The following is a 13,328-nucleotide window of genomic DNA, read 5'->3' as shown; positions in this document are numbered from 1 at the left end:
ATGAGTTACTAGGCAAAGCATAGGATCCACTATTTTCATATATCAAGTATCAGTTGTCCACACGACATATTATGTGACTTGTTGACATGTCACATGACCAAGTCATCAAAACACTTCATTTGCCACATGGTGGTGTGAATGGAAAAACGAAAAAAAAAAATCACCTCAACTACCATGTGACTACGTTATCAAATCATGTCATATACTACTTAGATAGAAAATACAAGTTGACACATCAGGTCTGACGATTATTAATTTTTCGTTACAAATTAAGAATATATTTGGTTCATAGAATAAAATAGGATGAGAATGGAATAACTATTCAGCTAGAATAGAATAACTATTCTGCTAGAATAGAATAAAAGAAGAATCATTATTATATAGTTAGGTTCATGAGAATGGAATAAGAAGGAATTGTTATTATGACAACAAAGAATAATAAAGAAATAAGTGATAAATGACAAAAATAACTTTTATTATAATATATAATTATTTTATTTTTAATTTTAATTTTTATTTTTAAAATATTAAATTATTAAAAATTTATAATTAAAAATTTAAATATTATTTTTCATAATTAAAATTTTAAATTAATTTTAAAAAATAAAGTATTAATTTTTAGATTTTCTTTTTTTGTTTTTTCATTTCTAGTATTTTCATTTTTTGTTTTCTCTTTCTTCTCATCGACCAATCACCTAAGATATGGTCAACATAATGGAGCGTCAATTTAACGCTCCTTGTGGCTGGATCTGGTTGCTAGACCTCCAGATCGGTGTTTCTCACGACTGGATCTAACTAGGGAGTGTTAAATCGACACTTCCTGTGGTCGAATATGGTGAGGGAACACTGATCAGCATTTCTCGCAACCGACATGGTGCCATTGTCGCCTTCCTTTGATGGGCTTTAGAGAGAAGGAAAGAGGTAAAAGATGGATAGAGGGGGAAAGAAAAATGTGAAAATTGAAGAAAATATATGTTATGAATCTTATGATGGTAATTTTTAAATTTATTTAAGGATTATTTTGTCCAATAAAACTTTTGACCTATTTCCACCCTTAGAATAGCTATCACTGAGATCCCTTTGCTAATAACTATTTAGGTTTCTTCAAGAATGGTCATTCTAAGGTATGACAATTCTTGCGAAGCAACCAAGTTATTAGAGGGGTTTAGAAATACAGGAGGAGTAACTATTCCATTCCCCCAACGAAGCACATTGCAAGAGTTTGTGTGAATACAATAAAAGAATAAGAATTTGTTTTAAATACAAATAAAAGGATAATGACTTATTTAAGTTAAGAGTTTGTGTGAGCACAATAAAAGAATAGGAATTTTTTTGGTACAAATAAAAGGAAAATGACTTATTTAGGAACAATAAAATTATAGGAGTTCAATTGCATAAACTAACATAATTCAAGGACTTCTTTGTTATTTAAACCTTGTTTTTGTTTCTTCAATAAAAAATTAAACCTTGTTTTTATCTTATTTTTCCTTTTTACAATCATCAGCAATAAAATCACTTTCATTATACAATACAACAATCCCTAAGGTGAACTAAAATATGGCATAATGCTTGATAAAGCCCTTTAACTATTCAAGAAAATCTAATCAAATTTTTATATTTTTATTTTGGACCAAATAAGTCTTTATAATTAACAATTGATTAATTGTCCTTAATTAAAATGTCACTTATCATTTTATACCCACATGATGCTGATATGAAGAGTATAAATGTCAAGTAGTCATATTATTATATCACATCACCATTCACTATGATATATTAGCATACCTCATCAACATCACATAATATAAAATAATAAATGGTATTTTGATTAATCACGATTAATCAATTGTTAATTATAAAAATTTATTTAATCCAGAATAAAAATATAAATTTTTAATTGAACGTAATAAAAAATAATATATTTATAAATTTTAAAATAATTTATTCCAATATTGAATTCAGCAAGATAAATTCGCTGGGCTTACGTAATTAATGACCGAAGGCACCATGAGACTACAGCCACATTTTATAGTCACAGCACTTTTATATTGAAATATTGGCATGCCTTCTTTGAAATCTTTTCTGCCAACCCTCATCGGGGTGCTTATGTTTGAAGGCAGAAGCCACATAAAATCATTCATTTAATATAAATCTTATTTCATATTGTGGGGTAAGTATGAAATTGACAAGCAAGCAAGGGCATAGCTCCCATTTTATTTACAATTCTTTCGCCACATTACATCGGCTTGGTCCCACTTTTTTGCAGCGTTTTGATTTGCTAAGCTTTTGTATTTGTAGGATGTTAGGACAGTAGCAGCTTTAGATACCAACTTATTGAAATGCTTATAATTCATTTGTTTTATTTTTCATAAGTTGTGGAACTTGGGAATAATAGGATGAATTTAGCTACTAAAAGCAAAAATGCCCCCGATTTGTACAACATTTAAAGTCTTTTCAGATTATTAAAAAACAGAAGGAACACTTTGATTCATGCTTCCTGGAATTTCCCAGTACCAGTCGCTGGAGAGAATGAGATGCAGTACCGATATAAACTTTGCCAAGAATGCTTAAGTGCGCTGCATCAGGATAAATTACAGATTCAGCATCTAAAGAAATGATGAAAACACTATGTGAGAATAACAGCTCATGTTTTATATCTCAGGTTCAGAGTTTTTCTCCTCTTTAGGGGGTGCAAACTGCCTGCTCAGCCGGGATTTTGTCCAAGGATCCAGGGGAGCTCTCTGCGGTGGCTGAGGAGTTGGTGGTTTTGACTGTCTAAGCTCATTTTCTCTGTCAATGAACCTGTTCAAACGTGCAAAAAAACTTATCAAAATCTATGCTCCACCTCAATAAAGATTCATCAACATGCAAATTCAATCAGCACTTCAGTAGGACAGCAAAACATTTGTTCAGTATGATTTGCCAACTTCAATTCTCAAAAATAAGATAGAAGAGCACAAATATATATATGTAAAACATCTGTTCATGCACATGTAGAGCACAGATCATTTAGACTTCGGTCATGAGACTCTGTACCACCAAACATTTTGAACACAAAACTCAGTGTAGCTCTTCAATGAGGTCACAGACCAAACAACATTCTTTTCTTTTTTTTTTTTTTTGAACAGTTCATATTCAACAAACAACTTGCAATTACCAAAATATAAAGTAGTCTTACTCAATATAGGCCATTGGTGCAGCATCACCAACTCGTATGCGAGTTCGAAGCAGTCTAGTATATCCACCTGCTCTATCTCTGTAACACATAGGATTGGATCAATATGCCATAACAGTGAATAACAAAAAAAGAAAAGAAGCAGATTCAGTATTCACTTGTATCGATATGCCAGTTCTGTAAATAGCTTGTGAATGACAGCATCCCCTCGCACAAAAGCAGCAGCACGCCTTGCAGCAGAAAGTGAACCCTTAAAGAATTTTGAAATGGAACATGACAATGTTGAAAAATGAGATTTAATCAAAAGAAACAATACCATAATATAACTGCAAAGTTGATACTGCAAAGAAATTAAGTATCCAGCCCCCAGTTCAGTAATAGGAGTCAGCAAAAGACGTGTATAGATTTGAAAAATGAAAATTTTGTTGTACTTTAACCACCAAATAATATAAGCAAGTGGCGGTTCATCCAAGAAAACTTTTCATTGATTTTCTCACTGATACCATGGAATCATCTTTGGTGGTCCAATGCTTTATTTCCAACCAAAATACTGTTTCCTAGATCTTATAATACTTAACAACCACAACCCATGATGACCACCTCATCATTTTCAGATGCCTTATGAAGAGATGTCTTGTGAAACAACTAGCAAAGGTTCTATGTGCCTACTCTAGTATTTAACAACTGTAAACACCAAAAACCAGACCAAGATCATCATCGACCATCCTACATATTCTCTTGAATCTTTGACCAACGTAACAAATCCAGATAAAGCCAACAACATACAACATGACACATCCAAATTTGCTGCTAAAAGAGGTTCACAAAATATTAAGCCTCGAACCATCAGGTCCACCTCCAAAGGGCAACTTCAGTATCAAAACTGGCCAAATATTTGAATTTCAGGCTATTTTAACATTTTTCCATGATGATGATAATAAGTGAATATTAAGTCCTTATGTTTAGCCCCAAATATTAGATTGATGCCTGTACTTGCAAAACAGTTATATGTAGCACAAATGTGGCAGCACCATTCAAACTCCTAACCAATTATGTCCAATTTTCAGATGCCAATTAATATAGGACTTATGTATCCTTGGAATGTTCTATTGTGGACCAGAGATAGTCCAAGTTAAAAGTTCACAAACTTCAAGCCATCAGTGCAATTCTGTTGCATAAAAGTTAAAAATATCAATTACTTCCACAGAGAAGCAACAAAGTCAGACAACTTGATTTGCTTAAATAATTTCTAAAGTGAATATGAAGCCTCATTTTGACAAATGCCACACCACCTAGAGATTAATGAAAGAGCCACACTTATTTTACCTTCCTGAAACATATTCAAATTACTTAGAAAGGAAGCACATTTTTCCTATGTTGCCCCACTAAAAAAACACTTGCTCTAATTGATTACAACAAATACAAAAATAAATATAAAAATGGTACCGTAAATAAACAAGTAATTTGTTGCAAATACCTCTTTCCCGAGCTGTACCATATTATCAGCAAGCCGCCGAATCTCCTTTGCCTGCAATGAAATGAAAAAGAAAAAAAACAGGGGGGGGGGGGGGGGGGGGGGGGGGGGGGAGGGGGGAATCATTAGTAATACCCACTTAAATTTTATATCTATATCTTATAAAATATTTAAACTTAGATAAATTCAGGTAAAATAAATAATACCCAGATTCAAAAACTCAATAACAGGAAAAACCCCTTACAATGAATAATTAGAAAGATTAATAAAAATAATACAAAAAAGAAAGTAAAACGCCAGAAATCTCTTAAAAAGAGACAACCTTGGCAACAGTAGTTTCAATGCGCTCGTGCTTTACCAACTGCGAAACCATTGTTCTGCAATTAAAAAAGATATATATAAAAATTCAACAAAAAAAAAGAACTTACGAGAAAAGATATCAAAGTATCAAATTTATAAATAAAAAAAAGGGTTATTGAAGAGAAAGAAGAACCTAAGCATCGACATACGATGACCCGTGGGTCGGTTAAGTTTCCTGAATTTTGTCATTTTAATTTTATTTTTTAATGTGAACAGAAAGAAGAATGAAGAAGAATGTGGGGAAATCAAAAACCCTAGATATGTAATCAGAAACCTCAGAAATGGCGGAATTGTTGAAGTGAAAGTACTAACTTTGAGATTTTATGGGCTTAGCTGGGCTCACAAGCCCAACCTAATCCAGCCCAAAATCAGTTATCGGTTTTGGGTTTCGCTTTTCAGTATAAATTTGCTTGAATTAGAAATCTTTTATTTTAAATTATTTTTTAAAAAAACAGACAATTCAAATTTAATTATTTAAACAAAAAATATATATGAAATCAAATGTTCAAGTGTCTTTACTTAAATGATATATTTAGGAGTACAAATAAATTAAAGTAGTTCACGAACATAGACCTTAAATTTACTCTACTTTGTTTGCTCAATCGATTAATCTTAATTTTGAATTAAATATATTTAATTATCAGGTTCAATATTAAGTATAATGAAGTTTAGCACAAAATGTTTGCACTTTTTATTTATTTAAGCAAACTAGTATTTCATTTGATTTACATATATTCAAAGAATATAATTACATACCAAAATTAATATAAAATTAAAACGAACCGGTAGTTAGTAGTTAGTCCTTAATCTTTGAACAAATTTTCATTTTGATCTTTGATTTCTCAATTGATTTATTTAGATCCCTAAAACCTCTTTAAAAAAATTCCTACTGAAACCTGTAATCCTTGTAGAACTTCAATCAAACCCAATTGGACATTGGAGTTCCTTTGTTGAACTCTAACAGTATGCATATGGCACCAATGTTACTAGCAATCTCCCATTGGAGCTTAATCCTTTGTTGTTACCGCCATAATTATAAGCTTTATCTTCTAAAAGACAAAATCTCAACACAAAATGCAGCTCCTGCCCAAGAAAGGATTATATTTTAAGAAAATTGGAATGTTCCTTTGGTTGGTCTAATAGTTATTATGCCAATGAAAAGAAATACTGTGATGCACCATCTTACACTTACATTAAATGTGAAATGATTTTTAAGACCTATACAAGGGTCTAAATTAATCATTATTAACAATTTGAGTTTAAGTTTTTAAGGATTACATGGTTTATGTTTAAAAAATTATTGGGTTAAGGGTCTTTGGACTTGAATCATTTCAATTAGTATTAAAACATGTGTCAACCTGGTGTGAACTTTCACATTACGCTAATGAAATCTTGGTTTATGAAGTGAACTTTGATTGTAATTTGATGTGTAATTTTAATGACTTGATGAGAACATCAAAGATTTAAATAAGTGAAATTGTGCTAATTATCGATCTTTAAACTTGTATAATTTTTTAAAAAGTTACGTGACGTAGACTTAAAAATTTGTTGAGTCAATGATCTAGGTCGTCACAAGTACAGAATTATTTACCCAGTGGATTCAACATGGATACTAGGAACTGCTGATAGTGCTGTCTCCGGATTCAACATGGATACTAGGAACTGCTGATAATGAGCAGGAAAGTTCCATGCATTTGACAATGTTTTTACATCATTGGTTCTGAAAAACTTTAATTTGTGCCCAAGGACTCAAAAGTCTGCACTGATGTCCACGTTGCGGGCTATATTTGCAATAAGCCATCAGCCCTTTTTTCTCTAGTAAATTAATTTTCTTCAAGTTTGGTCATTAGAATTCCTTGTCACATCTGCTTTAGCTTTTGCTTTTCTTCGAGTAGGTGGTTTTGAGCTTCACATCTCTTTTACTGGTTTTTAGGTCTGATTTACATTCTTATATACTTTGATCTGCAGAATTAATAAACTCTTAACACCATCTCTACCTAAACATATCACGCTTGAAAGTTAAAATACTAACATAAAATACCACCATAATCCTATCTTACTGAATATCTTTAAATCTCAAATTCAAATCTTACAATATGTGAATTTAATCGTCCATATCAAAAAGAAGTTTTGGTGATGGTTGAAGAATAAGTCAACTTATTCTAATGATATCTTTTCATGACAATTTGGGTATAGAGTAGTCAGCCTGCATCAACTGCTAATTGCCAGAAAATTTTGCAGCAAAGAGAAACATAATAATGTTATAATTAGAATAGCATTAGCACTCATTAATTGTTGTAAAACTTTATTGTGGCTAGTGGTGCTGGTAAACGACTCCATTGGAGTAATTGAATTACTACGCTGCTTTTTTATTTATTAAATTTGGAAGCAATTTCCTCCAAACAAATTAATAATGAGTTTTAGAAGTCAAGAAGAATGATTTCTCTTCAAACTACGTGTATATTGGAGTTGACTTTGGTATTTAATCTCTCACAGATCAATGAAATTAAGACAAGCGTGCAACATTTATGCATCAATTATGTGTACTAATGAATAATTAATTAAAATGGTATATCTTATGATTAATTAAAAGTTTTGAGGTAGGGTGTGACTCCTCATAAATTTATTCATTTAATTTGTATATATAAGATTATTGTTATCACATATAAAAGGTGATGATATTTAATGATGCGTTCAAAAGTAATGGAGACGGGCGAGTCTATGCTGAGTCAAGAACTCAATTATGGATTCTCTGTTGAACCACTTAATGTTAATCAAAATCGATCAAGACTTAATGGATTAATATATATAGTTGTAAATTGTTTTGCTAAGAGGTAATTAAATTTCTAAAAAATGACAATTTAATTCTATCACATCCCTAATTACAAGATTTTGTGTGTCAATTATAATTCAAAAAGTTATATATAAGTATTCAACGAATAACTCCATGACATTAAAAATATATAGTTCATATCAATGGCAGAGTCATAATTTCCCCGTTTGAGGAGGCAAAGATGATGTCTAGAAAATAGTCATATTAAAAGTTCAATATTTGACAAAAAAATAAAATAACTTAGATGAAAAAAATTCACATAAAAATTACACAAATAACTGTAATTTTATGTTAAGTACAAAATTAAAACATTTTTTAACAACTATTGCATGCTAAGATTGGATATCTTTAATTGAACTCAATGGTTTTTCATTGCATTGAAAGCATCTATCATTAAATCGACATCAAAGCCTCAAATGATTTCTTTTATAATGAGAAAGATCAATGAATTTTTTAAAAAATCATCTAACATTCTATTACAAGTCTTGTTCTTAACGAGTTTCATAGTAAAAAATGCATGCTTTGATGTTGTAGTGGAAATTGAAAGAGTCAAAACAAGTTAATCAATCTGTGAATAATAAAGTAAACTTTTGATATTTTCGTCTTTTTTAACATTTGACATAGTTCAGAAAATGTCGATATATTTTTGAAAACCTGATTATAAAAGGTGTTAAACTTGAGTAAATCCAATTGGTAACTCAAATGCATTTTATCATACCTAGTAAAGTCATTAAGGTAATATTTATTTACAAGATTACAAATACTTTCAACATCAATAGATTTGAAATCATTTTGAAAGTTCAAAGATGTGTCAAGAGTGAGCAACTCCTCCACATTCTCATTAAATTAGGAATCCAATTCTTACGAGAGTGAGCCAATAGTAGTAAAAAACAACTCAACTCGATAATGGTGCTCAATTATTATATGATCTTTTTAAAGACAACATTACTTAATTTATATCTAACCTCATGTTAGAAATCTCAATTTCATATTTTTCACAAAACTTCATCACTAATACAAACAAAACTTCCCATCTATCTTCTCTCAATTGTTAGAGACACTTTTTAGTGAGTGATACTAAACGAATTGTATTTAGTATGTCTTGAGACTTAAATTGTAAAACTTTTGAGAGGTCGTTTGTTATCTCCATCGACTGGCTTATAAGATGCAAGATAAATATAAATTCAAATGACATTGATATGTTATAAAAATTATAAAATAAAAGATAAAATTATAAAATTATTATAAAAATAAAATTCTAAAAAAATAAAAATATGTTATAAAATTATTATAAGAGTAAAATTAAAAAATTAAAAAAATAACAATTATTTTAAAATTTTTAGGAGGGGCGGCCCCTACCAGCCCCCCTCCCCTCGATCTCTGGTTCATATATCAATATTTTCGTTGTCAACTTATTTTATATTTTATTTGAAGAAAAAATAATTCGGATTTAACTCTTTAAACAAGAGGACAAATACACTTACATTGAGTCAAATGTTAGGCTGTGTTTGTAATTTTCAATTTTTATTCAGGTTTCGAACAAGTTAATTTAACATAATTGCTGCAAAGAATTAATTTGAAAGTATAATGTCAATTTGAAAACCATGAATTACTGACGTATTCATCGTCATATTTGTCAGTATTCCTATATAATTAATCATCAGCAATGGGGCCAAGGAGTAGAATTGTACAAAATTTGAAGACATTTTAACATGTGTAGACAAAAAAAAAATGAGGTAGGAGAGATGCATCATCAAATTCGTTTGTATAGCAAAACTGGGTAAGAGAAGAAAAAGACTCTCCTCCCCAGGTTTCATGCCACTTGTTTTTTAACAAAATTAAAGACAGCAGCTGGTTTCTCCAGAACATCAATATTTCGCTTTCGTGTCTTGCTTTACTCAATTTGTTGCCTTGCTATTATGTCCCAACACGTCACTTTTGGATAAATACGATTGGAATTTTAATCCCATGTTCATGACATTGTCTTGGATCAGACTCAATATATCTACCTTGAAAGGCTCACGAGTCTTCACTCTCGAAGATGTGGATGCCTGTTTTACACATAAACAAGCATGTGAAAATAAAAAGATAATCCAAAATTTTTACTACTTCTGCTTTTTATTTTTCTTTTAATTAATTTGTATAAATTAATTATACATACGTGTCTTACACTTAAAATATTTATTTCAATGATGAGTGTATGTATTTTTTTTTTAAAAAAAATATAGTGAGTTTTTCTCGTTACATATTATATTATTAAAGAATAATATAAAATTTGTGTACAAAGTTGAAAGATGAGTACATGTTTTTATTTTTCTTTCTACTTCTTCATGGACCGTAAGAATTGTATTTGTAATGAAGAACGGATTCAGGTTGATACAAGTGATGTCCTTTGACACCACTTAAGTATTAAAAATCTCTATTAATTATATTACTTATATTAGAGTTTTATGTAGTTAATAATATTAATGAATTTACTTATTTTTTGTAATTATTTTTATTTTAATTATGAAATTATTTTTAAAAAAAATTCTTCTATCCGCTCCTATTTTGTAAACATGCATTTGTATGCAGGTTGCTACAAACAAAAATGGAACGTTTCTTGGTTAAGGTTGGTTGGCAAATATGCAGGCAAGCAGCTAATTAAGCACCATTCATCATTATGTCTTCTGTCTCCAAGCCATTATCGTAGTGCATGCAAACAGATGTCACTCACTTAATTATTAACTTGTGGACTAAACACATAATATACTCTTGGGCTCTTGTTTTTTAACCTAAACATTTAATTGAGATTTATTTTTTTTTCATTTTACAAATTAATTAACAGTAAAATACCTCTTTGAAATGTTTTTTTTTTAACATAAAAGTTCCTTAGACTTTGAGCTATACAACGAAAGAAATTACCATCACATAAATTACATCTCTTCCATTCCATTTGAATGAATAATGTATTGTTATGAAAAAAAATATATATAAAAATAGATTATAAATGAGCTTTATTCACCAATTATGAATTTAGTGAAAAGACCAATAATGTGTAAAACATTAGTTAAAAAATAACTATTTATAAATTGAACAATGACAATTCTGTCATAATTGTTTCTTCTTTCATTTTCTTTTTAATCCAAGGGACACAAGGTTTCTCCTTTTTCCAAGACTTAATTTCTGGAGGATTTATTTATTTTCCACGTAAAAATATATTGTACAACCCTGACTTTATTAATTATCAATTTTTTCCTGAAAATTTTAACATTTTTTCTATTCAACGAATTAAGAAAACTATATATATATATAGCCAAGGGATATATAGATTCGAGTGTGGTAGGTTAGTCGGATATTGATTACAGTTTTTCAGCGTTGCCCAATTCAAAAATGAGAAAAGAAAAGCACTAAAAGACAATGGACAACGTTGGTGATGTCAATCTCATTGCCGATCTCCTAGTACAAACAAAAGATCCAATTCTTAGATAACATAAGAGTACACTTAGGAAGATGACCCAAATTGGAGAATCTCTCTGCCAAAAGTTAGAAGCTAAAGCAATCTGTGATTATTAGCAACAGTTTATGCCCATGCTAGAAAACTGACTAGACAAGGCAGACCCACCCCCACCCAAATCCCTTCTTTTAGCCTTTACCATTGGAGGTGCCCATTTGCTAAAACTATGTGCTCCACCTTTTGTTTCTTCTTCCCTATTTTCTCTGCCCAAACCAGCATTATTTGCTGCAACTTTATGACCGCCAGAGAGCCACTTAGACTTCATGTAGGTGCTGGTCCTCCACGGTGGTACATGGAGTCCTGCCTCCCTAAAGGATTGTTTGGCAGCTGAGCAAAGCACTGAGATAATCTTGTTGAGCTTCTCTTCACTTCCAACGAAGATGGACGGGAGAGCATCTGTCAACTCTTTGTAGGTTGGTGTGGGCCTTGCAAGTTCAAATTGGGACTTGAAATCTATGTCTACTATGAGCCTTACAGTGTCAGTACCATTCTCATTCTCCACTACAATGGCAATGTATTCATAATCACCTATTTAATCAATGAATATGAAAGAGCTAATTTAGAAGAGATACAAAGAACTGAGGAAGCATAAATCAATTCTGTATTGGGAAGTAAAGAATTTTATTCCTATTCCTAGCAAGAAACGGGGGAAATTTTTACTGTCAAGATAAGTGGTAAGAGAGAGAGAGAGAGAGAGAGAGAGAAACTCACCACCAGGACATCCTAAGGAAGTAGCCCAAGAAGTTTGACAGAAAGAAGCATTAAAGCCATTCATTTTAAGCCTCATGGCAAGCCACTTCTTCAAACCACTCGTTTTGTGGACATCCCTTTTGCCTTTAATATGCTTCAATACATGCTCAAGAACCTCCCTCTCAGTTTCTGTCCTAGTCCTAAGAATCTCCTGCAAAGATACAATAATAATCCAAATAATCACATCAGGAACACACTTGGACACAGAAACCAGAACCAAGTTCACCAAAACATTCCAGAATTATGCATATTATATGTGAAACAAGGTACATATTATTTACCTGTAAAGCAGAATGTTCAGATAGATGGTTAAAAGAAGGAAGGTGGCGGTTTGAGAAATCAGGAAAGATGGGTGAAGGTGATTCTGATTCTATGTAGTCTTGAACCATTTGTACCAGCTCTTCCTCTTTCAAGCTACCCATCTGCTGCCTGTCTATTTCTCTGTGTTGATGCCTTTGAAGGGGAATATGGCTTATATTTTCAGTTTCGGACTCTGTCATGGCGGTGGAGATTACAACTTTATGATGATATATGAAGTCATCATAACTTATACAAGAGCTTAGCAGCCTAGCGGTGGCACAAAGTGTTAATACGAATGTGGTAAAAAATAATGGGGGTTTAAAATTCAAAGGAGGATTGGGAAATGGGAATACAATAGGAGAATATCCTTTATCTTTTGCTTGCCCAGAAAGAAAGCGAAGTTGAAAATGACACTTAAAAATGCTGTCTATTTGCTTCCGGAAGCTAATTTAAAGTTAGAGGTTTTGAAAACACTTGGAAAATCCTAGTTGGACCAAAGATCCTTAGACATCCTTATTATAGGGACCTAAGCTATAGCTTTTTCAAGACTTTGAAAGGTGTGTACGGCATTCGTTCTCTTAGATTTTGTTGGTGACTACTTAACTTTGTTAGAGAGGCTAAGGGGCATCAAAACAATCAGGCTTTCTAACTCATTTGTTTATAAGAAAAAACAAAAGGAAAAGGTCAAACAAAGGGTTGAAACTCATTTTAAATGTGACAAATACCTTCTCGTCTAAGAATTTTGTTAATTTTGAAAATATCTTGCAATGGTTATTACATTAATCTTTTTGATTTTTGTAAATGAGACTTCCTTTGGGTTTTTTAATTTATTTTGGAGATAGCTTGGGAAAAGGGAATTCATATTTACTTTAAAGTATAAAAGAAAAGTAAAAAAAAAAAAAATCTTAGGGAAAGTTTTCCTCCCAAAGATATATGGGTT

General features: G+C 31.3%; 2 protein-coding genes across 2 annotated transcripts; both read right to left on the bottom strand.

The window, feature by feature from the left end:
- Positions 1–2,431: 2,431 nt before the first annotated feature.
- Positions 2,432–5,298, bottom strand: LOC18611816 (Ribosomal protein L17 family protein). The gene is made up of 6 exons (XM_007048262.3): positions 5,143–5,298; positions 4,972–5,026; positions 4,653–4,703; positions 3,334–3,425; positions 3,179–3,256; positions 2,432–2,802 (listed from the first exon to the last, which is right to left on the bottom strand). Exons 1-6 carry the CDS (start codon positions 5,196–5,198, stop codon positions 2,652–2,654), a joined length of 483 nt encoding a protein of 160 aa, XP_007048324.1. The 5' UTR covers positions 5,199–5,298; the 3' UTR covers positions 2,432–2,651.
- A 5,953-nt stretch (positions 5,299–11,251) lies between these two features.
- Positions 11,252–12,647, bottom strand: LOC18611815 (uncharacterized). Its single transcript, XM_088803114.1, has 3 exons — positions 12,370–12,647; positions 12,050–12,239; positions 11,252–11,866 (listed from the first exon to the last, which is right to left on the bottom strand). The coding sequence occupies exons 1-3, from the start codon at positions 12,586–12,588 to the stop codon at positions 11,394–11,396; spliced, it is 882 nt and encodes a 293-aa protein (XP_088659240.1). The 5' UTR covers positions 12,589–12,647; the 3' UTR covers positions 11,252–11,393.
- Between the last annotated feature and the right edge of the window lie 681 nt (positions 12,648–13,328).

The sequence above is a fragment of the Theobroma cacao genome, chromosome 1, assembly GCF_053813885.1.
Source record: "Theobroma cacao isolate CCN51 chromosome 1, ASM5381388v1, whole genome shotgun sequence".
NCBI classification, from domain to species: domain Eukaryota; kingdom Viridiplantae; phylum Streptophyta; class Magnoliopsida; order Malvales; family Malvaceae; genus Theobroma; species Theobroma cacao.
This window is presented reverse-complemented; position numbering and strand designations above follow the sequence as displayed.

Bases quoted from the DNA above. Each gene is read 5' to 3' on its own strand.
- LOC18611816 (XM_007048262.3), bottom strand. From the start codon at position 5,198: ATGACAAAATTCAGGAAACTTAACCGACCCACGGGTCATCGTATGTCG. The intron at 4,704-4,971 runs GTTGTCTCTTTT...ATTTCATTGCAG, and splicing joins TTGAAACTACTGTTGCCAAG to GCAAAGGAGATTCGGCGGCT. The intron at 3,426-4,652 runs GTATTTGCAACA...AAATTCTTTAAG, and splicing joins TGGTACAGCTCGGGAAAGAG to GGTTCACTTTCTGCTGCAAG.
- LOC18611815 (XM_088803114.1), bottom strand. From the start codon at position 12,588: ATGACAGAGTCCGAAACTGAAAATATAAGCCATATTCCCCTTCAAAGG. The intron at 12,240-12,369 runs GTAAATAATATG...GTATCTTTGCAG, and splicing joins CTGAACATTCTGCTTTACAG to GAGATTCTTAGGACTAGGAC. The intron at 11,867-12,049 runs GTGAGTTTCTCT...TTGATTAAATAG, and splicing joins TTCCTTAGGATGTCCTGGTG to GTGATTATGAATACATTGCC.